The sequence below is a fragment of the Aplysia californica genome, unplaced genomic scaffold, assembly GCF_000002075.1.
Source record: "Aplysia californica isolate F4 #8 unplaced genomic scaffold, AplCal3.0 scaffold00082, whole genome shotgun sequence".
NCBI classification, from domain to species: domain Eukaryota; kingdom Metazoa; phylum Mollusca; class Gastropoda; order Aplysiida; family Aplysiidae; genus Aplysia; species Aplysia californica.
The window spans coordinates 537,117-565,077 of NW_004797352.1; the positions used below are offsets into that span (position 1 = coordinate 537,117).

A 27,961-nucleotide genomic window follows, 5' to 3' on the forward strand; every position below is an offset into this window, starting at 1 on the left:
TTGTTTTGGTCAATTTGATCGTCCACACCGATAGACAGTATTCAGAAAGAGACAGAGAGAGAGAAGAGGGGAGGAGTTGATCTTGCGAGAACTTCGACTTCAAGCCACTTTCCATTTCTTACCTGTCAGGTCATCCATAAAATTTCTGTACCCCTCTCGAATCTGTCGTCTTTCTGCTTCATCTTGACGATTACAAATGGACCGCTGCACTTCATCTTCTTGTTCTTGAGACTCAAACATTCCACCAGGAATGCTAACCTTGCTTACCGCCATTTTAGTTGGTGTTGATTAAAAAACCAAAACAACAATTAGGCGTTCAGGCCTATTTTCAATGACCACTCGCGACCCCTCTCACGGCTTAGGTCATTCTCATAATTTGGTCGTTGGCTGAGTGTCAGTGGCGAGTGAGTGAGGAGTGAGGCTGGTGGCACTGACTGGCACTTGGCACTTGGCAGTAGCCTACTTCGCACTTTTCAACTTTCAGTTTCAAGCACAGAATTCTGTGGTTTCAAGAGTTCCCAGTTCCCAGTCCAGTCCAGTGTCCAGTCCAGTTCCCACTTCCCAGTTCCCAGATTTTTAGAATCGTTCCCTCGCTTTATTCCCTTGATGTCGGTATTGCATCACTTTTTCTACCCCTGTATGGAAATTCTTTTACGATAACGTGCTCTCTCGACTTCGAAATGAATAATAATTTGTTAATATAGAATTTGTCATAAATTGCAAACAGATGACATAGGGCCTCGGCTACTATCTAAAGCGACTGTAGAAACGTATAAAAAGCAAAGTGATTAACTTGGTACGCAAATTGATTCAACACCGCACTGCATAGCACAGTGCACAGATATCCACTTGTCAATAGACCACAGAACTCAGAATTCTGTGCAATAGACCTAAGGCAAGGACGTTAAAAGCCATAGTCCCTGCATGGGCCACGGCTTACTTCCCTTTGCAAATAAAATGTATACTTCCAATTTAATTTATTATTAGGCCTATTACTAGGCCTTCTCAGGGGAGGCCGTATATCCAGGACGATTGGCCTCGGCATTGGAGGCCTACCGCGTTCCCGGAGGGTAAATGCGAAAAGCGGCGATAGACTAATGTGCTGGTGCGGGTGATGGAGCATTCTCGCGCAGTACTCACTAGACTGGCCTACATGGAACCTTACTTAAATTCAATGTATTTTTTGTTGTTGCTGCTTTGTTGTGAGAGTTTATCGGCTCTTGTAAGAAAGGAAGATCACATCAGTGACAGAGTGTATCAATTCGTCAACATGAAAATGAATTACGTTCGCATTTTACCATGAAATACAGACCGTGACACACAAGTGGGATAACTTTGGTTCTTCACTTGCATCGGATAGCCTACAAGAGACACCGTTCTCATTCTACATGTTTAAACAAACATAAAAGAAAATTAATTTCACAAACACACACACACACACACACACACACACACACACACACACACACACACACACACACACACACATGTCGATCTTCAGATGGTGTGCAGACCATTTTAGATTAGACAGACTAAACGGCTACACACTACAGACTACACACATTACTATTACACTATCGGCACGCAAAAGCGTAATGCAAAAATGTTCCACCACCTGTATACGTTTTAGTATTAGAGCATCTACCTGTCGCCGCTTTTCGCTTTTAATTGACGCTTTTCACATTGATCCTCGATAAGATAAGAACCGGTCTCGAGGCGAGCTTATCAAGATAAGGTCGCCCACCCCGGCCTCCATGCCGTAGCCAATCGTCCTGGATATACGGCCTCCCCGGAGAAGGCCTAGATCTAGGCCTATTATGAAATTAAAGAAATCGGCATTTTGGGGCCAAAGAATAATTTTTTTCCCATTTTCTTTTTTTGGTTGGGGGGGTTGGGGGTTCTATTTGCTTTTTGGGTGCGTTCATGTTTACATCTACAAATCTTAGTACAATTTTTGTGTGAAATCAAAGATATGAGCATTTTTCTGGCGAGTTTATCAATTATTGTCGATTTTGTGGGGGGCTCAGCTTCTTTTACATCCATTCTAAAACATATTTTTGTGTAGATTTTTCTGAAAAACATTGATTAAAGGCACACAAAAAATGAAAATTTTCAGTTTCAAAGGACTCTCACGGGATGTAATTTAATTTATGGAACTTTGGCGGCCATTTTCTCGCTAATTTTACTTCTGAAATCAGGCGACCCTGTCCCTTTTCAATTGCAAATATTTCGACTTCTATTCAACATAATAGATGGATATATTCTATAACCAAAAGGGAAGGCAAATGAACAGACTCTAAGATTGATACCAATCCCATAAGCCCAAAAATTGACGAACGCCTGATTTAACCATGTCGTGACACTTATTATTAATTGATTTTTTTGTTGACCAAGAATTTTAGAATCTAATCTTTTGTTGTTCTTTTACATTCAGCCATCCATTCCGTGCAAGGCTAGCCTGGAGGCTCTCGTGGCCTATAGAGGGATGTTGGCCTCTCATTCAAAGGTCACGAGTTCGAATCCGGGTAGCGACCGAAACATTTTCTTCTCTAAAATTGTCTCCTTTCACTTCCTATCCTGCTCTCTAGAATGTTCCATCGTCTGCTTTCGTCTCCTCTTTCTGTCCCTCCCCCCTCACCTCATTTTGCCCCCTCTTGATCTCCTAACTCTTTCTGCAGCCGTTCTACTGCTACTCCTTGGCTCCTTCTATGCTGTCTTTCAGTCACACCCCTGATCTTCTGGTAGGAAAGATCTACACCTAGCCTTCTCCGATAAAGGCGAAAAATCTCGGCGAGGGCTAGTGTGCAAGTTGCGCACGTTAAAGATCCCTCGGTGGTCTAAAATCGATAAGAATAGGTTTCGGTCGCCACCCGGGGCAAATTTCCAAATTTCCTACCAACTGAAAAAAGTTAAAGTGTCCCGCGCGCTCATAATATGCAGTTGCCAGCGCCGTAAAACACTTAGGCTACCCAAAAAAAAAAAGAACAAAAAAGGTTAGCCTAGATCCATATATTTTGATGGGATCGAGTAATTAAATAATTCGAATTATTTGAAACGTCGTGTTCTGCAATAGCTCCCGTGCTAATCAAAACGCCGCGTTCTGACAAGCCCCGTGCTATGAACACAGAGTGATCAACTTGACGGCTTGCTAGTTTATCCAATCGCTGTTGCCACCGCTTACAACTATAGTAACCTAACAGCCAATCAAATGTCTTGAGGTCTGAGGAAAGGATGAGCCCGTTCCCACGAACCTCGTTAATGAAACCCATCTTTAAAAAAGATAGAAGACTTGAAAAAAAATAACACTGCACAGAGGGCTCGCGCTGTCCTTGCCCTGACAATGGGGTGAACGTTTACGACACATTTTCCCCCAGTGACACAGTTACCTACGCTCCCATTGGACCTTTGTAAGGTACTGTTTGCTAATTACTGCTTTCCTCGACTACACGGCCTAATCCAGCTCTGAGCTCGAGGAGTGCTGTGTATGCATGTGTGTGTGTGTGTGTGTGTGTGTGTGTGTGTGTGTGTGTGTGTGTGTGTCGCTGAGATTTAACAGTTATTCATTACATCAAAACACTTTTGAGGCAACTTTTTCATCAGATGAAAATTAATTAAAGAAGTTTGGAGGCGAAGCGATTTCGTCCCCAGCATCCAGAAGAATTTAACGTAGCCTAGAACAAAGAGAGAACAAAGAGAAGGAAGACAAAGGTCACTCTTCTCGTTTGAATGGTTCTCAAAATGCCGTGGCTCGCCGTGAGTATGGAAAAATCACCACTGTTTTGTTCTTATTGCTTGCTATTTGGTGGTAAAGAAGTGAACGCAACCTAAGCCCCACCCAAATTTTTGTTCACCCACCGCCACTGATTATATCAGGGGTAAGATCAGGGGTATGGCTGAAAGTTGAAAGACAACAGTAAGAAGGAGCCAGAAGAAGCAGTAGAAAGTAGAAAGGCTACAGAAAGAATCAGGAGCCCAGAGGAAGGGACAAAGGAGGTGAGAGGGTGGGGGCAGAAAGTGGAGACGAAAGTAGACGACAGGACGTTGCTATATATATATATATATATATATATATAATATATATATATAATGTATATAATAGAGAGCTGGAAAGGACGTGAAAGGAGAACATTTTGGAGAAGAAAATTTTCTGTTGCTACCCGGATTCGAACCTGGGACCTTTGGAAAGGTGAACACCTTTACCTCTAGACCATGAGAGCCCCAGGTGTTGAGTTTAATGAGCAATTAATTACTATGATTATATGGACAGCACCTCTTTATATTATTTGTTGGATATGCACGTCGAAATATTTAAGGTCTTTTCGAAATCATATAGGCGCATGCGAAAAATCAGAGCAATTCGTCACTTAGATTCGGTGTAATGAGGTCAGCATGTCCATTGGTGTTGCTCAGACTATATTTGTTTCTGACATTGTTTGCACAAAAGTAGTCTAGTTCACCTCTCGTAGATAACAGTAACAAGCGCAACTCGGTAGGCCCTATGTCCTGTCCGCAGTGTCGCCATAGCCTACATAATATTTATTTCTGCGCGCACTTACTGTTCTAGGCCCATTGTTCAGTACAACGTATTTCTACAGTAATTCCTTAGGCCCTACCTATCTCCTTTGGAGAACCTACGATCAGTGTATTGCGATAAAGTTAATATTTTGTCCTTAGGTAAGGCACAATACCCTGCTTACCTCACTGGTCACTCGACTCAGGTGAGAAATGAGTAGGCCTACATGGCTATCGGTATTGTATGCTCCCCAAAGAGTTGAGAAGTTACAAACAAGTTTTTTTTAAAAAATGTATTGGTTTGCCAGGGGGATAAACAATGTAAAGCCTGGGAGACTGCACTGTGCGGGAAACGGGCTCTTTGTCTTGAAGAAGAAGAAGAAGAAGAAGAAGAAGAAGAAGAAGAAGAAGAAGAAGAAGAAACTCTGTCTGTCTGTCTGTCTGTCTGTCTGTCTGTCTCTCTCTCTCTCTCTCTCTGTCTCTCTCTCTCTCTCTCTCTGTTTCATTTGTAGCACTGTGCGTTCCGTAACCTCACTGAAGTTAGAACGAATGAATTTCCATATATCTGTCTGTTCTTGCTTTTTTTTCTTGGAAATGTATCGTTTACTGAAGGTCGATAATTGAAATTCTGATGTCAGTGGGTGACTAAGGTCACTTAATCAGCATTATTTCCGCCTTTTTTTTTAGAACGTTTGTTTTGTTCCTATAAATTCAAAGAAACTTAGATCTAGATTATCTAGGTCTTTTTCAACGATTGTTCTTGCCGGAGACAAAGAGTTAAACTTGTTGGCTTGAGTCACTGTTTTATTCCTAATCTTCATAAAAGGCTGATTGGTAGATTCTGAATCTATTGAACAGCTTCAAAAAAGTCATCCTAAAAGGAGAATTCATCTCCAACTTTCAGTAAAGGTTCATCCATCGTCTGATTATGAAAACGTCAGATCAACTTGCATGCAACGTGCAGTTCAGCATTCAACAGGTTGAGTTTGTCGGCCGACCGGAAATTGGAAATCACGCGTAAGCGGGCACTGAGCCGTGATCTGGGCTTCGGCGTTTTATCTAATACAAAACTATTCCAAAAAAGACTGTGTGTACCCGGTCTTTGATTCCAACACCCAGCTTTTTTTTTTTTTAGCATGGTGGGGCCAAGGAGGTTATGTAAGGTGCTTGCATTATTGTGCTAATCCTCGGCCTTCAAAAAACTGAGAACGCCCAGGGCTAATGGCAACGCGGCGTTTCAAATACGCACTTCGAAATAATTGTGAGGCTTACAGATGCGACATCGCACAAGTGTTTTTTTCCCTTTGTTTGTGTGTTTGGTTGGTTGGTTGGGTTGTTTTTGTTTTGTTTTGGTGGGGGTGTAAATAATGGAGAAAAAAAAAAAGAATTTTTACATTTTAAAAAACAACAATGATTCCTCCTTATTATGAAAAAGTCGTATAGGACTAACCGTCTAGATCTATTAGATGAAAATTCGTATTTTGGTGATACCAATAGATTCTGTATAACAGGATGGTTCGACTCCTCTCTTTGAACCAATCATAGTTGTACACTATAGGCACTAGATAGGCCTACAGTATGCCCCTCTCTCGCCTTGCTGCGCGATGGCCCCATTCGACAGCGGCGTCGCGCTTTTCCCTTTCGTCAACCCGTAACCACATCCTGAATCGTCAGCCACATCCCAACCTTTGACATGGGTCAAACTTCAATCTATTTATAGGTAGTTACCGGAACATAATTATGTGTATTATTTAGGCGAAGTGATGTGCCGTGATAGTCGCAATACTGAGATTGTTTTGGTCTCTCTTTACTCATCACCACGCGAATTTGTTGATGTTTTCCCCCTAGACTCTGTCTTTACTTATTCTTCTAAACCTCCAAGATAACAAAGGCCAAGCCTAGGCTTGTAAGTCTTCGTTTTGTTAAAAGTGTTGTTAACATAAAGTCTAAGAAGTTAGCAAACCTAACACATTTTTCAAACGAAATATTGACTTTTATGTTGTCAATAAGAGTTCATGTTTAGTCATCTATTCTTCTAAGTAAGGAATAAAACGAACACAAGTTCAAGATTGTCCTAGTGACTCTATACTAGATCTAGATCACCATTAAATCTAGGCTAGGTCACACCCATGGGGCCTAGATACTAGATATTATGTAAACTGGGCCTAGAATATATATAGATATCTAGATCTAGAAATATTTACTATGTTTTTGTCTGAGAATGAACATATTCCTCTCGTGTGCTTTAATATAGTCTAAGAGGGATGAGTATTAGATCTAGATCTAGGTGCCACTGAATCTAGATTTCTAGATCTAGTATAGAGCCACTAGGACAATCTTGAACCTGTGTTCGCTTTATTCCTTACTTAGATGAATAGATGACTAAACATGATCTCTTATTGACAATATAAAAGTCAAATTAAACTTCATTTCGTTAAAAAATATGTTAGGTTTGCTAACTTCTTAGACTTTGTGCTAAACAACACTTTTAACAATGACGCCTTACAAGCCTAGGCTTGGCCTTTGTGATCTTGAAGGTTTAAATCTAAAGTAGCGAAATAGAAAAGTCTTACTACTAGAGTCTAGTGCAATTTATTTAATCTGCAACCTGCAACTAGATTCGAACTAGATTTGAGATTTTAGTAAACGCAGAGTCCAGGGAAAAACATCAATAAATTCGCGCGGTGATGAGTAAAGAGAGACCAAAACAATCTCTCTATTGCGACTATCACGGCACATCACTTCGCCTAATACATGTTCCGGTAACTACATGTACCTATAAAAATTGAAGTTTGACCCATGCCAAAGGTTGGGATGTGGCTGAGGATTCGGGATGTGGCTGCGGGTTGACGAAAGGGAAAAGCGCCGCGGCGTCCACCGTGTTTTTTTTTTTTTGGCGAGCTGTGTGAAGGCGTTCATGCTAAAGCAATGGGCTAGGCATGATCTCTCTCTCTCTCTCTCTCTCTCTCTCTCTCTCTCTCTCTCTCTCTCTCTCTCTCTCTCTCTCTCTCTCATACGCGATAGGCGAGGCTTGGTCCTTGTACTTGTTGATTTTTTTTTTTTTACAGGGGCACCGTGACGTACTATCTAGATTACTAAATAGTAATTTAATACAGTGTTCTTTCTACTACTAGATCTACAAATAAATGTAGCCTATTATTAATTAGACAGAGATAGAGATAATCATGATCCAGTGCCACATCCGCGACAGGCATCGGCGATCATGGTTCTCCATTCATTCCTCGGATGCTCTAAAAAAAAAAGCTACGTTTCCCTGATCTTTCCCTGTTACCCTTTTGTTTAGGTTCCCTAAGTATGTTGTTCCGGGCCTATCCCTTCCTCGCTTGCCCTCAATTTTGCCAGTGAGAGCTAGATGTTCAAGACCGTTATGTCTATTCAGGTGTCCCAAAAACTGCATTTGTCGTTTCCTGATTGAGATTGTTTTTAACATTGAGCGTCCCACGTGGGCTTTATCAAGCACTACCTCATTTGATTTCTTTTCCTTCCTCAATACTCTTAGCAGTCTCCTAAGAAACCGCAGTTCTGTTGCTTCTATTTTATTTTCACTGTCTTTAGCTATTGTCCAGCATTCGCAGTTATATAGTAGGGTTGAACAAACATAGCATTTCAAAACGTTCTTTTGGTGTTCATTGAGATGTTTCTATTTTTCAGGATTGGGTTAATTTTTTAATTGAAACTAGCCTTAGCCATTGTAATTCTCAGTTTCATTTCTGTAGAACATTTGCGATCAGATGTTATCATATATCCTAGATACATGTATTTAAACTGTTGGACTTGTTTGATCTTTTAGTCACCTTTACTAATGAGATTGCAACTAGGATTTGCTACTTTTTTGGGATATTACCAGTGATTCTGTTTTCTTTACATTCATCAATAATCCTTTACGTTGACTTTCTGTTACAGCAGTATCTAAAAGCTATTGAAGGTCCTTTTCTGAGCCTGCTAGATCTACATGTATTAAAACTGTGTCATCTGCATACCTGATGTTATTAATATTTTCTCCATTTACTTTGAGACCTGGACATTCTTCTATGTTTTTAAGGATTGTTTCATTGTAGGCCTACATGTTAAAGAGGTCCCGTGACTTAACACATCCTTGCCTCACTCCTCGCCTAATCTGCTTATATTCACTGTATTCTACATTAATTCGTACAGAAGCGTTTTGGTTCCAGTACAAATTCCTGATAGTTCTTAGATCTTTTCCATCTATGTCTAGCTTTTCCAGTATTTTAATTAGCTCACCGAGTCTAACTTTATCGAACGCCTTTGAATAATATATGAAGCATAAATACAGATCTTTCTGTGCTTCAACTTCAAAGCATCTTTCCATTAACACTGCTAAGGTGAATATAGCATTTCTGGTACATGTACCCTTGTTAGGAACAAAGCCGAACGGCGTTTTAGATATCTCTGGTCTTACACTTTTTCTCAATCTTCCCATTATTACTCGCAGCAATATTTTTGTAACATGACTCCTAATTGTTCTCTATGCATATATATCACATTCAGTGGCACTAGGTGTTTTAGGTAAAGCTATAAAAACTGACTTCATCTTATCTTCAGGGATCTCACCGCTGTCATAAATACAGTGGAGACCATATATAACAGGCCCGGTAATAACAGGGGTCCGGTAATAACAGAGATTTTTTAAATCCCCGATTTTTCCTACTCTTTGTCTCTATTAAAAGTTATCGGCAATAATAGGGTCCCATTGGAGATCAACCGGTTATAGCAGGGACAGAGGCTCGGTAACAATGTGTAAAAAGTAAAAGAGAGAGAGAGAGAGAGAGAGAGAGAGAGAGAGAGAGAGAGAGAGAGAGAGAGAGAGAGAGAGAGAGAGAGAGAGAGAGAGAGAGAGAGAGAGAGAGAGAGAGAGAGAGTAACGCAGTGATGGAGCAAACCCATACATGCCGTGCCACTGCAAGCACACGCAGCGTGTGAAGCGAGAGAGGGCTGCGGTGTGCTGCAGACCTCGATCTAGCCCGAAACCTAGCAACACGCACGCGTAATGTTTCTACTGTCACCAACGATGTCAAGCGCAAGAGAAAATGCCTTTCAGTTGACCAAAAAATACGAAATTGTCCAGGGCGTTGACAAAACGCAAGCTTCACTGGCAGAGATTTGTCGTCAGTTCGACATTCCACAAGGGTCGATTCATACCATTATCAAGGATAGAGAGAAGATAGAGGCAGCATACTCCAATACAAAGTTCGCTCTGGATCGAAAGAAGATGAGACTACCCGGCCGATGCAGATGCTGTGGACCAGGCTCTTCTGATGTGGTTTAAGGAGGCAAGGAGAAAGTTGGTGCCAAAACCCCTGTTCGTGGGTACTTGTGGCAAAGGAAACTACCTATGAATAAGTACAGCTGGATTAGTCCACAAATGCATTTCTGATTTAACAGGGATCAGATACAACAGGACATTTTCTCTATTCCCACCATCCCTGTTATATCAGGTTTCCACTGTAGCATTTAGGAACTTTGTTGTTATTTCAGTGCCTCGTTCTTCAAGTGCGATACTCACTTCAACGTGAATATATTATTATCTGGCCCTGTGGCTTTTCCTTGTTTCATTTTCCTAATGGCAGCCTGTACCTGTGCTTTTAGTATTGGTGGTTCTTTTATGTCATTCTTTATTACCGGTTTTTCTCCTCTATTATCTGTGAAAAGTTTTTCTATGTATTTTGACCAACTGGCATCCTGTATTTGAGCATCCTTTTATCCCACTACTCATTTGATTTTGGAATGCATGTATTTGCTGTCTTTATTTTGGATTTTCTCCATTTGTTGATATTGATCATTTATCCATGTTTCTTTTGCTTCGTTGCATTTTTTCGTTATTAAATTTCTCTGTTTAAGATGTTGTACTTTTCCAATTTGATTTTGCATTTCTTCTGTCTTCCATTAGTTTTAATATGTCCTGGGTCATCCATGTTTTATTAGCTTTTTTAGCTGGGGGGGGGTATTTTCTTCCACAGCTTCCATTATTGAGTCTTTCATTTTCCTCCATAGTTCTTCCGATTTAGTAATGTTTTTCAAAGCTTTAAATTTATTGCTTACATCTATGGAGAATCGCTTTTCAGTTCTTGATTTGTCTTTAAAAGACCTATGTCAAATTTTGGTTGGTACTTAACTTAAGTTTCTTCTGTCTCATCCGCATGTTACACGTGACTGGTACATGATCACGATCACAGTCTGCTCCTGGCAGTGATTTAGACGATTTAATTGTATTTCTAAAACGTTTCTAAATAAGCATGAAGTTTATTCGAATTCTACTTCTATCGCCAGGACTCTTCCAAGTGTATCGTTTTCTTGTGTGATTTTCAAACCAGGTGTTTCATATCATGGAACCTATGTCAAAAGGTTTTCCCTCTAATTTAGCCACGATGACTCTCTCTGACACTCCCCAAAAACCTTTAATGCTCTTTGCTCTTGCTTTGTCAAGTAAAATTCCGATTCCTCTTTCATGGGTTTTTTCCTCTTGAATATATACAATTGTTTTGGATCCTTTTTTTAAATCAAGCCTGTCCCCTCTCATTTAACTTCTGAAAGGCCTTACAAGCTTAATCTAGTCCATTTCCTGCTCTATATGATCTAATTTGCCTTTCTGGTACATTGTTCTCACGTTCCAGGTGGCTATGTTAAATTGCTTATTTTTGCAGCCAGTAGCTGGATGACGATCAGTGATCAGGCGCAACTTGCTGCCCGTGGTGGTCCCTACCGAGCGGGGAGTTCGAAGAGCTGGATCATGAACCACATTAACAATGTTATCTGATAAATGAATGTACTTTTCCATGACTATTCTTGGGATATTACAGCAGCGGTTTCCCGTTGCCTACTGCCGGTTTTTGTACAGTTTTCTCTGCTAGCCTTTGTCATTCTCTGACAACCCACAAGGCAGTGGGGGCTTTGGTAGGATTTATGGCGCCTCCCGTCGCCAAGATGGTCCCTTCTTCGAGTGTGTGAGGTATTTATTGAAACACCTGTGTCACCAGGGTTTTCCTCTACTCTCCACGAACATCTCCCATTTGGTTCGCGACTGCTTAATAGTTAACCTCCATATCTGGAGGCGTTTCCCCTTTCCACCACCCGGGGACGCGCACGGTTGGGTATGAGACTCAATACTAAATCTTAGTAAAAAATAGTGATATAGGCTAAAAAATAAAAACCTTTTAAATTCTTCATCAGCACTTTATCTACGAGGTGGTTTATTTCTCACTGACTGAATCGAAGCGTATAGGGCCTATAAAACTTTTTAAACGAAGTATGAAAAAAAGGAGATACTTCATGGAACCAATTAAAAAAGTGTCCCCAAAGCCTCAAAATCAAGTGGTGCCCTCTTCGAAAAAACGCCCGCTTTGCGAACAGTTACCGTACCCTATTTGTGGGAAAAAAATCAAAGTGAAACTATCAAGTTTTTGTATAAATTGTAATTAAAATTTCGGAATAAAGCCTTTTTATATGGTTACGCTGACAAAAATCCTCGTCAGGTGGAAGGGGTGATTGTTTTCTTTGTTTGATTTGGCTTTAAAACGAGAAGCGATAGGTCATAAAAATAAAATAAACCCAAAACTCCGCACTGAGCGAACCGGACCAGCTGGTGCGCAAGGGGGGTGTTGTGTTATTCCTATCTATTCTTCTTCTGGAGAAACGAAAGGGAGCTTCAAAACAAAGACCGCAGCGACATCAATGAGTTTAGAACTAATCTTTTAATCTCCTTGAGCGACATCTGAACCAATGCTAGAGCTGGGTAATGGGTCGCTTTAGCAAAATCCGGATAATATGTTAGTGCACCTCTTCGGCAAATAATATGATAGAACCGCTTCTGCAAATGGGTTAGAATCACTTCGACAAATGAGTACACCCTCTTCGGCAAGCGGGTCAGGAAAGTGAGTTAAGTAAGAGTCTGAATTCGGACAATGTTTCATGACTAATTATCCGGTTATTCGGATAGATTATCCGGATTTTGCCCACTTCAATAATGCACGGACTTCCGCGGACACTTTTTTTTGGCCGAGTGAACTATCTTGCTAGGTATAAAAAGCAATCTTTGGTGATACCAAAATACTGATACCTGAGACTCAGTACTGCTTTCTTTAACACAGTCAAAAAGAAAGACAATTTCTCAAGGTTCTGAAGAGATTAATAAACCTCTCTACCAAACTAATAGAATAATAGAGAAATGATTGTGTTTAAACAACAAAACAAACCAAAAACGAATTCTAATAATAATTATTATAGTCTCTATTTCGATTATAATAATAGTTTTTGTGTCTTGGAAAATTATCCGATTATTCGGAGTACAATTCATTTGGATTTGGCTCACGGCCCAGCAGCTCACCATCAGCAGTTTTCCAGTTTCACCAGTTTTCATTTCTTTCACGGAAGGAAGTGTCTACGTACTCCCCGATTGGGGTCTTTGGGGTCTACGTAGTCATTGTGTCTAGGTGGACCCCAATGAGATTAAGGGTAGGTGGCAGTTAATATTTCTAACTTCGTTATTAACACATACCAGCATCATTCAGAGTGATCATAAAACACTCCAGGAGTTCAAAATGAAATTCAAATAGCAAAATATAATATTTCTTTAAGGAATTTGAAAATATTTCATGTTTTTGGGGTACAGAAGCAATTTTGACTCAATCCGGCCCGCGCTCTCGTTTAATCAGTTTATTGACTAAAGTGCTTATATTTTCCCATAAGCACACTAGCAATAAAATCTGTGATCCTAAATGGGCTTGTTTTGATACTTGAAACCTATAAAGAGATATTGAGGATAACGTCATAGCTATTGCTTGACTCTGTTAATTTTCGCATTTTCACATCAACTGAAGCACTCGAAACTGCATTTTTCAAAATCGGTGAGAGATATATGAAAAAGCCCATTTCAGATTACAGAAAATTCATATTTACATAGTTAGGCCAAATATAAAAGAAATCCTCCACTTGAGTTTCAAATGAGAGTCCGGGACGCAACCCATACCCCTTAATTTTTGTCGTTTTGAGAAAACTTGAAAAAACGAACAGATTTTGTCATAACTTTCTAACCAAAACAGATAGGAGCATGAATTGAATTGTATAAAGACAATTAATCATTTCTCAATGTACCCAATTCTTTTATATCTAATTTTAAGAAAAAAAGTCACCCCAAAATACAGTAGGTAGTCATGCAACAGAGAGGTCAATTTAGTGGTAGTATTAACTGAAAAGAAGAAATATAGGGAAATTTGTCAAAAACATGCAACTCCAAGTTGCCAAAAGAGGAAAACACAGCCATAAATTGCTGAAGGACTTTTTTATTCCTAATCAGTCCCTCTTCCTGGGCAGTAGAGACATCTGCCGGTCCAATTTTCCTCCTCTAAAAGATGGTTCCTTTCCTGTTTTTCTAGCTGCACCCTCTATGTTAGTCTCTGCCCTCTATATTTGGGTACAGTCCCTTCTGATGCCACTGTCCATGGTTCGGGCTGAGACCTGCAATTTTAGAAATGGCATAAGCGTATGGGTGCTAAGGGCCCCCAAATTCCAGTCTGCAGTAGTGATAGCAAAGGCTGCTTCTACTCTTGGTTTGGTCACAAAGACCGTCTTAGGGCCCTTCAACCAGGTGTGAACTTATGGAAACTCCCATTCTATTTTTGTGTCACGCCAGGCGCGTACTTGATCTCCATTAGTTCATCTGTGGTGCACAGGCTTCATAAATGAGGGGGTTTGAGGTGGGTAGAAAGCCTTCCCTTGTGTGATGGTGCTGTGCTTCTTTGGCTGTAATGCCTTTTGTAAAAGTACAGTATAACACAGATAGCTTGAATTCGTTGGAACTGGCCTCAGTAGTTCGAGGCATCCGTAGTTCTAGGGATCTGTAGTCCGAAGGATATCTTTAAAAGATAAAGAAGGAAAAAAAAACCCGGGACCGCAGGCACAGTACTACAGATGCATGCGTGATTTTGAGTCTTCTGTGTTTGACCTGTCTGTGTTATACATGTACTGTAAAAGCACCAGTTGTTTTCACTAGTAGGCGGGCATCTGTCATGATGTGGGTTTCCATCTGTGCTGGTGCTGTGCAGCAACGTGGCCACCACTGCTTCTTACATTAGCAGTGGAAAGAGTTGAACAACCTCAGAGGTTTTGTGTAATAGGACTGGAGACATCCAATCTTCTCCTGGTTGAAAAGAATAGAAGAGAAAAAAACCTGGAAAAAACCCATAAGATTTAGGTATTGTTATTATCCTCTGCAGACAGAAGCTGGCAACGCATTCAATGGCAAAATTGTAATTGCAGACTAAAAACCCATTTAACACTCTAAGCAGCAGGGAGTTATTTATGCAGATGCCAAGCACAAAAATTCAGCTGATAAGAGTCCGATTTCATTTATAACAAAAAACCAAAAAGGACAAGAAAGCAGAATATATACACTCAAATCCTGCAAAACTGCCAACCTGTTTTACAAGCCCAGCTTTCCACCAGGTTTTGCCAATGCACGAAAAGGAACGCCTTTATAAACATAGGCTACTATTTGCCCCCTACCTGAAATGTAGCCTACTAATGTTAATTTTCCTCCAAACCCCTTCACTCTTGGCCACCAGAGGTGCTGCGTGCACCGTCTACATACAGTGCACACTTTACACACTACACACCAGCGACTCAGCAACTGTGTACGCCTAGCCTAGGGCCTAGTGACATTCTCCCTTTCTCCACTGACACACTTGTCTGAGTCTGAGAGTGAGTGAATGCATGAAGTCCGGGCCTACAAGACAATGGGCACTAACCCCTTCATTACACAGGGTCAGTTTGTGCTTCACCAGACAGTTGTTGATTTTGATCTCCAGGGACAAAGAGTAGCGCTAGATAAGCGGTTGGTTGCATATATGATTAGACTCAGTTTATAAATTCTACTTTCTCTAAAAGGAAATAACATTTCTGGAAATATCCCAAAAAATGTGTCTGAATGTGAATCTGCAATTAGTTTTATGAAATACATGTAATGAAGCAGTATGCCAAATGCAAAATATGATACACGGCGTTCATCATTATGGTCCTCATGCTTCACAAGGCCTGACAAGCACCGTAGGTCCCAGGAGAACTTGCTTCCTTCTCCATTAAAAGAAAAAAAATGAACAAACATCCATCATATCTTAGGTTACAAACAGGCTAAGTTTTGCTTGAGGGGAATAGCGCAATAATTGTTGATTGATGGGAATTTGAAAATTAGGGGATAGTCAAGTGAAATTTCTTATCCTCAAATACGGTACCTGAGTTAGTATGCCAAAGGCTCTCTCTCCAAGCGTTACACCTCTCTTTTTCTCGATGGCTCTTAGATTTTGCAAAGTACAGAGCTGAGACTGAAATGATATGACATACAAAACAGATTTCATTCATAGAACCATTCTCTCATTCTTGGAAGTATTTTTTTCAAGCCAACAAAATCACCAGTGACAGGCTTACAAAGTTCAACAGTAATGAAAACAAAGCCAAACATGCAATTTTCTATCATCAAACTATTATTACATTTTCAATCACAGTACTTTTACTTGTGTCAGCTGCTGATAAAAGAGTTGAAGCACAGTTGATGAGCATAAATAGGTTTAAATGGAGGGAAAGGGGTGTATTATCTCTCACACTAATACTAGGCCTAATCTGTAATCTGAATGTAATCTGAATCAGATCAGTATCAATTATATAAAAGTGCAGTTATTGTTTGCCTTTTACTTCCCTTCACTTAAATTGAATAAGACATTGTTTTCAATGAACTAATCACTCTATAAGTATAGCCTAAGTATTAGTGAGGCATTTTTCTGAGAGAGATATCGGGTATCCGAAATAAATCACTCTGATTTCTCATGACACGTAAGAATCAAAATCAATTTTGACTTACTCTTTTGCCACATGGATGACACACATCACCTCCTTCTGAGTATAGAATCATAGGGGTTGAGGGCCTAATACAGTGGGGATGATTTTGAATCTCCATCACCAATGAGTGAGGTGTTCCTCATCTTGTTCTGGAGTGAGCAACCCCATATGACACGCTTTGCTCTCTTTACCAAGAGGGGCCACTGTAGTTGACCTGACATTCAGGCTTGAGGATTTACAGTCAAGAGTCAAACTTATCAGTTGTCAGCTGGGCCTTCATAGATTAGCAAAGCTGGGAAAATACACAAGCAGATTAGTGAATTACCAATTTGTTGGTAAAACAAAGCCAAAAAAAAACAGCTAGAGAGAAAAGAATTTGGCAACAAATCACTACTAGTATACTACGTAATTTATCCTAAAGGCACCAATGTTAGAGTACCTCAAGAAAACTGAGAGCACTCATTACAAAATATCAATTCGGTATATCTACATATTTCTTGAACATCGTTTTGCTATTAATTTGAATGCCCCCCCCCCCTTCCCTCCTCTCCCGCAAAAAACCACAAAACAGAATTAGAATAGATAGAAGGAATTGGGTGCGATTACCATGAATTGTGGTGTAAGGGAGTAAACTAAAATATAGTTCAAAATAAGTCCACATTACAAATAAATGCTGAATGTTCCCATTGAACTATTGTATAAGATTTTATAGCATGGCCAAATAAAACTTGTAATCGTATATATTCATGATCTAACCCTGATGAGCAGCAGTTTAATTAACACACTTGTAATTTGATATAAGTTCAAAACAGAGCACACAAGTTAATGAGACAAAGATCTAATCTTATCTACTTGTGCCTAAAGTCCGGAACTGAAGATTTTCAGCTTTTATTTTTAAATTTATTTTTTCCCCGCCCCAGTGATAGATCTAGCTAGATCTAGATTCTAGATCTAGATTAGATCTAGATTCTAGATCTAGATTAGATCTAGATCTAGATTTCTAGATCTAGATCTAGATCTAGAATCTAGATCTAGATCTAGAATCTAGATCTCAGTACGAAAATAATTGAAGGAAAACCGGAAACTTCAAACTGGGCTAGCAACGTCAAGTCATAGAGAAAAAAGAATTATGCACAACTACTGAAGACTGTAGAAATGAGGGAATGTGGCATTATGTGGTTAAAATCTTGTCTGTTCTACTAGATCTAGGTCAGCCGATCGATAAAATGTCAAAGCAGGTCAAAGCTCATGTGGCTTTGCAAGTGGTCCACAAACTCACAGCTTTTGCACCGTGACAAGGCTACTTGTTCCGAAAATGCACACATCTCCATTCCAAAACTTGCTCATACTCCTCATCAGTTCTCCCTAAACTAAAACTAATTCCAACATTCAGTTCATGAAATGAACTCCTGAATATTGCCAATGCTGTTCGTAAAATAAGCTAGTCCCAGTAGTGTGTCCTAGCCTAATCCTAATTCTCTAGTAGGCCATTACGAGACTCGCACTAACTTAGACTTAGAGTAGTAGTAGTTAGACCGTGTAGGAGGTCAGCAAGCAGCTGATATTACAACTTACGATCGTGTGAGGCTAAACAAGTTCAAGGCAAAACACCAAGGAATGAAATATACTCTTACCTGCACTGTATATCAGTTGAAACATTGTCAAAGCTGAAGAATTTCAGTTATTCTTCCCCCTTTTTCAAGTGACAGAAGCTTACGAAAACCCGGAGCTTCGGAGATGTGTTGACCGCGGGCACATTGTAGACTGTAGAATTCTGTGACCGCGGGTGACAAAACACGCGGATATGTTGCATTCTGGGATTGAAAGCTTTCTGGAAACTCTTTGGCTAATGGGAAAACGTTGGAGCTATAAATAAACCGAAGCGTGTGTCCTTGACTCGACGAAAGTTCAGTCTGACCTCCGCGCTGAACTCGTTAGCAGAAGATCTACTATATCTAGATTGTTTTGGTTGTCAGGGTAGAAAATGAATGGATCAACTAAGCAAAAGTTTTCTTTACGTCTAAAATTTGCACGTAATTTGAAAGGGGGGTACCTACTAAAATGATTGACAGCGTGTTTCAAAAATGTGTTCTTGGTAAAAGTAACACGTCAGATCTATTCCCAATACGTTGAAGTACCCAATCGGATATAAAGCTAAAAATCAAAAATTTTCGCCAAACATCGTATTTTTTGCCCTGCATATTTTCCGTGGTGCACCTTAAAAAGTTAGTTCTAAACTCCTTGGGGTCCACCTAGACACCATGACTACGTAGACCCCAATCGGGGAGTACGTAGACACTTCCTTCATGGAATTTGGAAACAGTAAACTGAAAATGAAACCTTACCGCGATATCAGTTTTCAGTTTCAAAATCAAAATTGGGCAGAGACACTCGACTATCCTTTTCAGCCGCCCCTACCCGTTCCTTTCTTCGGTATGACGCTTGTGAACAATTCAGAATAAGTAGAATCTTAATTATATTGGTACTTTAATGCGTACTTTAATTCATAGGTCTATTAATCAATTAATCAATATTGTTCAATATGTCGTAGATCTAATACCCCAACTCCAGTGTTTATTATTTCATAATTAGATTTAGGCTAAATATCAATTATTATCACATCTCCGAATAGTTAAAGCAGATTCAAATAGAAACAAAATCTTAATAGACTACATAATGTATTATAAAGCAAAGAATATTATGTTGCTTGGTCTTGTTTTAATTTCCACAATGTCATTGTCATGAGACCCAACGTTGTGAAATCAAAATCAGGCGCTTAAAAAATAATAAATTAAAGAAACTTGTCACTTTTTCTCCTGTTTGGCAATTTTTATCGAATAAAAAAAATATTTAAAAATAGGCTCAACACCCTACATTTTCGTTGGTAGAAAATTTTGAATTTTGCCCGGGTGGCGGCCGAAGCCTACTCTTATCGATTTTAGACCACCAAGGGATCTTTAACGTGCGCAACTTGCACACGGGCCCTCCGAGATTTTTCGCCCTTGTCCGAGAAGGCTAGGTGTAGATCTTTCCTACCAGAAGATCAGGGGTTGGCAGAAAGACAGCAGTTAGGAGGAGCCAAGGAGTAGCAGTAGAAAGGCTGCAGAAAGAGTCAGGAGCCCAGAGGAGGGGGCAAAGGAGGTGAGGGGGTGGGGGCAGAAAGTGGAAATGAAAGCAGACAACAGCACATTGTTAGAGATCAGGAAAGGATGTGAAAGGAGACAATTTTAGAGAAGAAAATTTTCCGGTCGCTACCCGGAATCGAACCCGGGACCTTTGAATGAGAGGCCAACACCTTAACCTCTAGGCCACGAGAGGTAAATTTTTACTTCACAGATGAACTATTTGGAGGTCAATAACGGCCATGTTATTTTTTGCTGCAAATATGTATAGATATATATACATATGGCCGCTGAAACTGTTGCAAATCAATTATTTAAAAAATATTCTGGTTGCAAAACATCAAATTATGGGGAAAAAATAAGGGACCCTGCTCAGATTTGTTTTACGTTGGAGGGGGGGGGGGGAGTTAAAGTAACTTAAAGTAAGTTAAAGGGCTTACATTTCTTATTGATTGCAAAGAACAATGGTCTAAAAAATAGCATTCCAACAATATGCTACCTTGTGTACTTCTTTTTGGCGATGGCATTATATGCTTGAAGACTGGTAGATCTTGCAAAATATTAGGCCATCCTGCTTAGTTTCTCCTCTGGCTTAGGAATACCACTTTCTCATGTAGTGATAATTTGGCCACATTTAAATTCATATCTTAAAGGACTGTGTGTGTAGCACACTGCGTGGGGGATGTGTTCCACAGTTTTGTCAGCTTCTCCACAATGGCATTTTAGTGACGGTACAATTTTAAAACATCTGTTCTTGTGTTGTTTGAGTCAGTGTGTTGTGTTCTGAGTCTGAGGAGAATAATATATATATACTTGTTTTTGGAAGGGCAGCTCATGATAAAGGGAAGTTTTATCTGTTATTTGCGATGCCTTTGAAGGTAAAAGTATGAGGTTTTACTTTTCTGGATGGATCTTTTCTGGATAGCTGATGCTGTTGTCTGGCTGTTCTTTCAGTGCTCCCAGTTTTGCAATCCTGTCTGCCAGTTTGTTTCCCAAGACACCACCTGTGCAAAGGGACTTTTTTCAGCTTGATCCTGAGGCATGGGATGCCCTTCATTACTTCTTGCAATCTTGGGAGCTTTTTGACAGTGATTGCTTGCAGTATTGACATCTGTCATAGTAAGCCGTTTGGCTATCGCATCCCTGATAATGCTTGCTGCATTAGTAGAGCCTCCGCCTCTGCCCTTTAGTTGGTACAATGCTGTCTGGGTGGGATTGTTTCTGCTTCACATTTTGTCCATATTTGAGAAAACTGTATGTTGCACTCTTGCACATCCTCTTTTCACAGAGACAGTGAGATCAATCTATGTACATGTAGATCCCTGTAGATATCTATGATTTATGGGAATATTTTTCTTCAAATATAGACTTTGCAATAGAGCTTTCTTGTTCAGGTCGCTGTACAGTATATATATATTTATATGTTGTGGTGTACATACGTCCCATTTGTCACGAACTTGAATCGTAGAATCCCTCCATCTTCAATCTGTTGATGAATGTGAATAAGAATCTTAGATCTTAGATGCTGACAATTTGGTTGGGGTCTGTTAATTTGCACACATACTGTCTAATATTTTAATTCGCCTAAGGACTTACAGGTAGCGATTTTAAAAAGCTGAATACAGTATAACACAGATAACTCAAATTGGTTGGGACCGGCCTTAGTAGTTCGAGGGATCCGTTTTTCGAGGGACAACTTTTACAAAGAAAAAGCAGAAAAGAAATTGTGACCGCAGGCATAGTTCGACAGATGTGTAATTTTGAGTATGACCTATCCGTGTTATACTACATCAGTATCAACACATCGCGACCTCGCAGTGCTTTCCTGTTGTATCTCCATTTTTAAGAACAAAAAGTGGAAATGAAAACAGATGACAGAACATGACTAGGCAACAGGAAAATAAGGTAAATAGAGAAAATCTTACAGAAATATATATATTTTTTTGCGGCTGTTACTGTTAAGTTTCGGACCTGAAACCTTTTGATTGAGAGGCGAAAACCATACCTCTAGACCATGAGAACATGTGTGCGTATCTTTTGGCAGCCAGTTCGCTGGCAACATAGCAGAGTAAATTTGTATTAGTTCAATAAGGCTCGCACAACTCAGACAGTTGGCAGGGGGTTGTCTAACATGGTTTGACTGTATTTGGTTCTTTTTGGCATGGTCAGCTGATATCCATTTTGCCTTGTGGTTTCTCTTGTGGGGGTGCAGTTCTCCAATCATTATGTGTTCAATGCGCAATGTTCTTGAATCCTTCAACGTTGTCTCTTGCCTCTCCAAGTCCCATTCCCCCCCCCCCCCCCCCATCACATCAAATCTAGTGTTGTCAGTTTTAACTTTTACATTCGTATCTCCCATCAGGAAGTTGACATCTTTTGCCGGATGTTGATCCAGAATACTTTGAAGCTGATAGTAGAATCAATCTTTACTTACTTTCTCTGTATTATTTGTGGATGCTTTATAACACTGAATGATAGTCATGTTGTTTGCTTTTTCCTTGTCGTGAAAGAAGTGGGATAAGTCTTGGTACTTGTCCTTCCCATGAAATGAAGGCTTTTAATTCTTGCTCATACTTACAAAAGATTGCTACTCTTTTTGTGTGTGCTGCACTGTTGTCCATATTATGTCCCTTATAGATTTACTTTCCTTGATGAAAATCTGCATTGTCCCGATTGGTTCCATGTTGCTTCACCAAGTTCCAAAATATCATTGCTGTGTTTTTTCCTTTTTGTAGCAACCTGAAATGTTTACCTGTTTCATTCGTGGTTCCCTTATATCGGTGGCCTAGTGGTTAGGCTCTCGGACTCGCAACCGTAAGGTCGTGGGTTCGAATCCCGTCAGGGACCTGACGTTGTGTCCTTGGGAAAGGCACTTTACACGAATTTTCCTCACTTCACCCAGGTGGGAATGGGTACCCGGCTATAGACAGCGAAAGATCTTGTCAGTTTGTTAGTGTTTGAGCGCTTAATCAGCTGCTTGCACTCTGTATGCTTCCCGGGAAGCTGAGAATGTTTCGGAGTGTTCTATGGTCTGCTGGGGTAATAATATAGTGTAAAGCGCATAGAGCCTGCTGTTGAGCGGGGATATGCGCTATACAAATGCTATCTATTATCTATTATTATTATTATTATTATATCATCCCCACCCCCTCACCCTTCTTAATTTCATGATGTTTTTTTCTTCTTTCTGTTTCAGAACTCTTTGGCAAAGAATACTGGAATGAGGGGCTGATCACATAAGTGGATTTAACTGATTCAATTGAAAGGCGTTTAAGAAAAAATATGATATATACTTTCTCTTTTTAAAGTTTGCCATAGTCTCTCGCATCTGCTTCAAAGATGGAGTTGACTGGTGCAGTGGGGACATGGCCAACCTTCCAGAGGAACACAAGAATGACTCAAATTGTCTTGACAGAGTTATCAAAGTACAAGTACAAGATGCAGAAAAGCCCAAAGATTTCTACATCAATTACTTTGATGCCCCAGGTATCAGGACTGGAAATTTTAAGGAAGACACAATGCTTCTGGATGGTCTTAAGAAATATGTGTACATTGAGTTTGAAGAAAGCAAAGGTAAGTTTATTGAGACCTTAATTTAACCTGTTACCCTTTTCTTTGAATTGACAAAAGAGGGAGAGAAAAAATTGTTAAGGTGATGTTTGTTTTCACATGCTATTGTTATTTTAGTGTTCTACCCTTTCAGTATAGTATTTTTGTTGTGTAGCCTGTTTTCTTCCACAAGGATTTGTCAGAAGAATATTTCTTGTAACTTTGACTGTCCATTTTTACTGTATTAATTGCAGAGCTAAAAATGTATGTTTGATATGTAACAAGCTGAATTTGACCTTTTTTTAATTTATTCATTTAATTAATTAATTAATTTAATTAATTTTGTAAATGTTTGTGTATCATCGTTTTTTTACACCATCATCTGTGGTGTAGTGGTTAGATGCTTTGTTGCTGCATGTAGAAAACATGAGTTTGATTCCTTAGTTTGATTCCCAAGTGGAGAAGGTTTTCAAAAATGGAATTTCTTTTTCAGTTAGTTTTAGTAGAGGTTTTACGGTGCTGGCAACTGCATAAGGTCATATGAGCGCCAAGGGGTGGATGTCAACAGAGAAGTCCTTATTGATTCTGACTTACTCTGGTCACCTCTCTAGCTTCAACAGCACTAATTAAGTCTGCTTCGACTATCAAGGCACCCCGGAAAAAGCAGGTCACAAGAGTGTGACAAACGTACAAAAGAAGTAGAGGAAAAATGACGATAGTAAGGATGAGGAAAGAAAAAGCAGCATTTCTCTGTTGCAGTTCAGGCACAGTTATGTACATGACATTGATGAATCGGCCCATTTACAATTTCAATTCTACTGTCCATAAGAACTCGAGATGTTAATGTCCCCCCCTTTGGGAATGGAATAAAGACACTTCAGTCAGTAGCACCGCCCTGGGGGTAGTGGAATTTCTTTTATTTACATGTCTTCTGCAAGATAATAGTTACACTACAGAGTGTACTACTATATAGGTTCACAATATCTCATTTTCATTTATTTGCTGATTTCTATTTGACTGTCTAATTGATAAAAGCTTATAGCCTAGCCAGCAGTTGTAGAGAAGCTCAAACATTTATTTGTGCTGTATAAAAACCTACGTATAATTCATACATGCTTAACAGAGGAGACTGAAGTCCATTTCCAAACTTTAATTTTTCCATTGCTCAAAGATGTGTTTCTCATAAGTTAAGAAATGGAGGCAGGGTAAAATAACATTTAATGGAAACTATGGTTGATTAAATAGAAGTAACAATTAAAGTTATGGCAGCAGGTAACAGAATCAGTGATGCAAGTATCCCAACTCTGATTGATTAGAATATATATCGGTTCAAACTTTCAGCATTGTATTGACTCCTTTGTTAGAGGAGGAGGTGTTTATATTTGAAATTGTTTTTTCTTCTCTTTCATTGCTGGTTGAATTTGATTGCTAACTGGTTTGGATGGTTATTTTTCTATTAAGTCATGAATATTACAATTTTATAGAACATGGCTCGGAAAGTTTTCTTTCTAATAAACTTCGATGTGACTCAGTAAAGTACCGGTCCTGTTTTTATATTGTAAAGCAGAAAGAAGATGTTGTGCCCTTTACATAGGCTACTGCCAGCAGCCTAGTTTAATCCATCTTGTGATTTTTGTTTTTTTAGGTGCCCGTGACATGTGCTTGAAAAATCATGATGTCAAAGACAACATTGTTTCTGTGTGCATGGCAACTGGAAAAGAACAGGCATTTTATTACAATGTGATATCAGTGCATGGGCTGGATTTTTCAGACAACGAAAATTTGAGGCTCACCAAGGATATATAAGATTGGAGAGGCTGCAGAGTCTTCTGTCGGACATAATATTCAGCATGAAGAAGTACACTCCATTATTCTTTGTTTGAACGTGAAAGGCTTCACAGGTTTGAAATATTCTAATAAATTTGTTAGTGATGCTGGATTTCTTTTCAGAAAATTCTTTTTAGATTGAATGTTGGTGTTCTAATTAACAAAGCTTAAGAAAAAAATAAATTAGGTAAAGAATACTTCTTTGTTATATTTGGTATGCTTAAATGGCTTATTATGTCAGCAACTCTGTGATTGAGAACTGATTTTCTTTTCTACTTTAAAACATTTTCTGCCCTTTCAGATTATCTTCTCTGTAATGTTTCACAAAACTTTATGTCAGCTTTTGCTTACAATTTTGCAGAGTGGAGAATTTCAACATTTTACGACTACCGTTGTCCAAATTGAAATACGTGGTGTGTTCATAATTATAAGATATTGGCTTGTGGTTCTTTGAAAAGCAGTTTGTCTGGTATAACTGCATAGGTCTTAATAAATACAAGTACAGTGGAAACCTGATATAACAAGGATGGTAGGACCAGAGAAAAAATTCCTGTTATATCAGATCCCTGTTAAACCAGAAATACTAGGGAAGTAAGCATTTGTGGACTAATCCAGCTGTACTTATTCATGGGTAGTTTCCCTTGCCATAAGTACCCACGAACAGGGGTACATGACACCTTATACGTTCGTGTAACTAGGCTTAGGGCTAAATCAAAGTCTGCAGCACACCGCAGCCCTCTCTTGCTTCACCTGCTGTGTGTGCTTGCAGTGGTGTGGCTTGCGTGGGCTTGCTCCATCACTGCGTTACTCTCTCTCTCTCTCTCTCTCTCTCTCTCTCTCTCTCTCTCTCTCTCTCCTCCCCCCTCCCCCCCCGTCCCTCCCTTCCTCCCTCTCTCTCTCTCTCTCTCTCTCTCTCTCTCTCTCTCTCTCTCTCTCTCTCTCTCTCTCTCTCTCTCTCTCTCTTTTTTACTTTTTACACATTGTTAACGAGCCTTTGTCTCTGCTATAACCGATTTTGCTTTGATGAGGGCGTTATTGCCGATAAGTTTTAATAGAGACAAAGAGTAGGAAAAAAATGGGGATTTAAAAAATCACTGTAATTACCGGATCCCTGTTATTACCGAGCCTGTTATATATGGTTTCCACTGTACTTCAAAACTTGGCAGCTGTACCCTTTATATCTTTATTACTTAAATAATGGCTGCTCATTTGCTCACTGCGCATGTGGTGGACAAAGGGTATTGTTAGTCAATATCGGATGATGACCATCGCATCTGCAGATGAGAAAAATCTTGGAAAGCGAAATAGAAGAAATAAGGATTAAGGTGACTTGTGGCTTCTGCAATGTCAGAAGAGACTTATTTTGGCAGAGAAGAGTTTGCCACACTTTGAGCTTTTGAGTGCTTCATTTCCACTTGAAGACGAGTGCAGCTTGTTGTACATCATATTCTGTACCGTATCCTCTTTACTGGCTTTCCATTTTCTAGACCCCCCCTCCCAAAGCAGCAGAGCATCCCAAAAGTTTTGCTAAATTTTGAAATCATTAAAGTTTTATTACTAACTTCTTATTAAAGTTGTAAAGGTGACAGGTCCATTGAGGAGTTTTTATTTGTAGGTAATGCAGTATGATTGTCCCTCAAAATTTACATATATCCTAATTTGCTGCTGCTGTTACATATTTTAATATTGATAGTAATGATCATGACAATAATAGTAAGAAAAAGAAGAACAGAAGATTTGATAATTAATAAGAAGCAGAAGAAGAAGACCTAATGCAATAGTAATAGTAATAATAATAAGAGGACATATGATTAATAATCAATTAGAAAAAGCCGAACAAGAACAGCTGCTACTGCTACATGTACTACTACAGTTTCTACTGATTACATTGTGTATGATGAAGGCCCTCCTTCTACTACCGGATACTATTTATGATTCAACAACAACTACGTCTGTTTCTATAACTACATTGTACATGATGTACTTTTACCACTACTTTTGATTCAACAACAACAACAACAACAACAACAACAACAACAACAACAACTACTACTACTACTACTACTACTACTACTACTACTACTACTACTACTACTACTGTTTCTACTTCTTCAACTGTTATTACAACAAGATGTATAGTAAAATGGGGAATTCCACACCTTATTTTTCAAGTGGACTGTGAGACAAAAGTTGTAATTATAGAAGCTACTTTATGTAGAAAGAGGACACATCCTCCACAACAGCTTTACTTTGGGTTTGATAAGCTAGAAAATAAAACTTAATTTAAAAAAAACGAATTCTACAATATTACCATCCCCATACTTCCATTTTTCAACTTAATTAAAAATTTAATATTGCGGGGTAATTCCATACCCACATGAGCACACATACCAAAATGAAAATAAAAAGACAGACATACTACAAATTAAAGCTGAATTGAAAAATAAAACATGGCAGACAGGAGCGAAAGATTAAAGCTGAATGTCAAACTGATTTCTGTCGGTTCTAAGGGCTGTAAGTGGGGGTGTGGAATTATTCCGGGTGTGGAATTCCCCCACCTTCCCAAATCCCATACAGTCATACAGTCAAACTTCGTTGTACTGCCAGCCCCACTTACCACCAGCCCCGCTTAAAGCCAAGTTTTGCCAATGTACGAAAAGAATGCCTATAAACATAGTATTTATGACTTTACAGTGCCATCTGCTGTCCGAGTTGTACCGTCCTCGACAAAAATAAATTGGCCGTCAGAGGTACACACTACACACCACGCACGGCACTCACTCGCTGGCTGATTGATCATCTCTTTCTGTGAGGTTGGCCTTTTTCTTGCATCTGTCGTCAATTTCCTCCTGATTTGCGCCGATTACGAAAATGCTCTTACTTCGTGTATTTTTAGGCTGAATTATCTTTGGCCTGCCTGCCAAATATCTGGCGTCTTCACTTACGAGCTTAGTGATCTAAAGGCTGGCGGGCGCCTCGTGTGAGGCTTTCAAATTGTGAGGACTCGTGTTCAAGTGTACATGATAGGTCTAAGGCAGTCCGAAGACTTGAGAATCAGGCCAAAAATATAAAAAAAAGTACGTCTA

General features: G+C 39.5%; 2 protein-coding genes and 1 long non-coding RNA gene across 5 annotated transcripts in view; 1 reads left to right on the top strand and 2 right to left on the bottom strand.

The window, feature by feature from the left end:
- LOC101847943 (EP300-interacting inhibitor of differentiation 3) overlaps nt 1-578 on the bottom strand; it is a 29,994-nt gene extending 29,416 nt beyond the window's left edge. The window contains exon 1 of the mRNA XM_005094451.3: nt 123-578. Coding sequence (XP_005094508.1) covers nt 123-273 — 151 coding nt within the window. The 5' untranslated portion in view covers nt 274-578. The remainder of the gene's footprint in view (nt 1-122) is intronic.
- A 13,233-nt stretch (nt 579-13,811) lies between these two features.
- Nucleotides 13,812-18,285, bottom strand: LOC101848186. Of its 2 annotated transcripts, none has more exons than XR_004858345.1 (4): nt 18,012-18,285; nt 16,400-16,669; nt 15,777-15,866; nt 13,812-14,716 (listed from the first exon to the last, which is right to left on the bottom strand). It is a non-coding gene; the product is annotated as an uncharacterized LOC101848186 (long non-coding RNA). The 2 variants fall into 2 exon arrangements; XR_001184705.2 differs by having other exon boundaries at nt 13,812-14,686; nt 18,012-18,280.
- Nucleotides 18,286-18,700: 415 nt separating this feature from the next.
- On the top strand, nt 18,701-25,071 carry LOC101848340. Of its 2 annotated transcripts, none has more exons than XM_005094452.3 (3): nt 18,701-18,810; nt 22,696-23,072; nt 24,694-25,071. In XM_005094452.3, exons 2-3 carry the CDS (start codon nt 22,865-22,867, stop codon nt 24,852-24,854), a joined length of 369 nt encoding a protein of 122 aa, XP_005094509.1. In that variant the 5' UTR covers nt 18,701-18,810; nt 22,696-22,864; the 3' UTR covers nt 24,855-25,071. The 2 variants fall into 2 exon arrangements, with proteins under 2 accessions (XP_005094509.1, XP_035824672.1); XM_035968779.1 differs by lacking the exon at nt 18,701-18,810 and adding an exon at nt 18,816-18,839.
- The last annotated feature ends 2,890 nt before the right edge of the window (nt 25,072-27,961 follow it).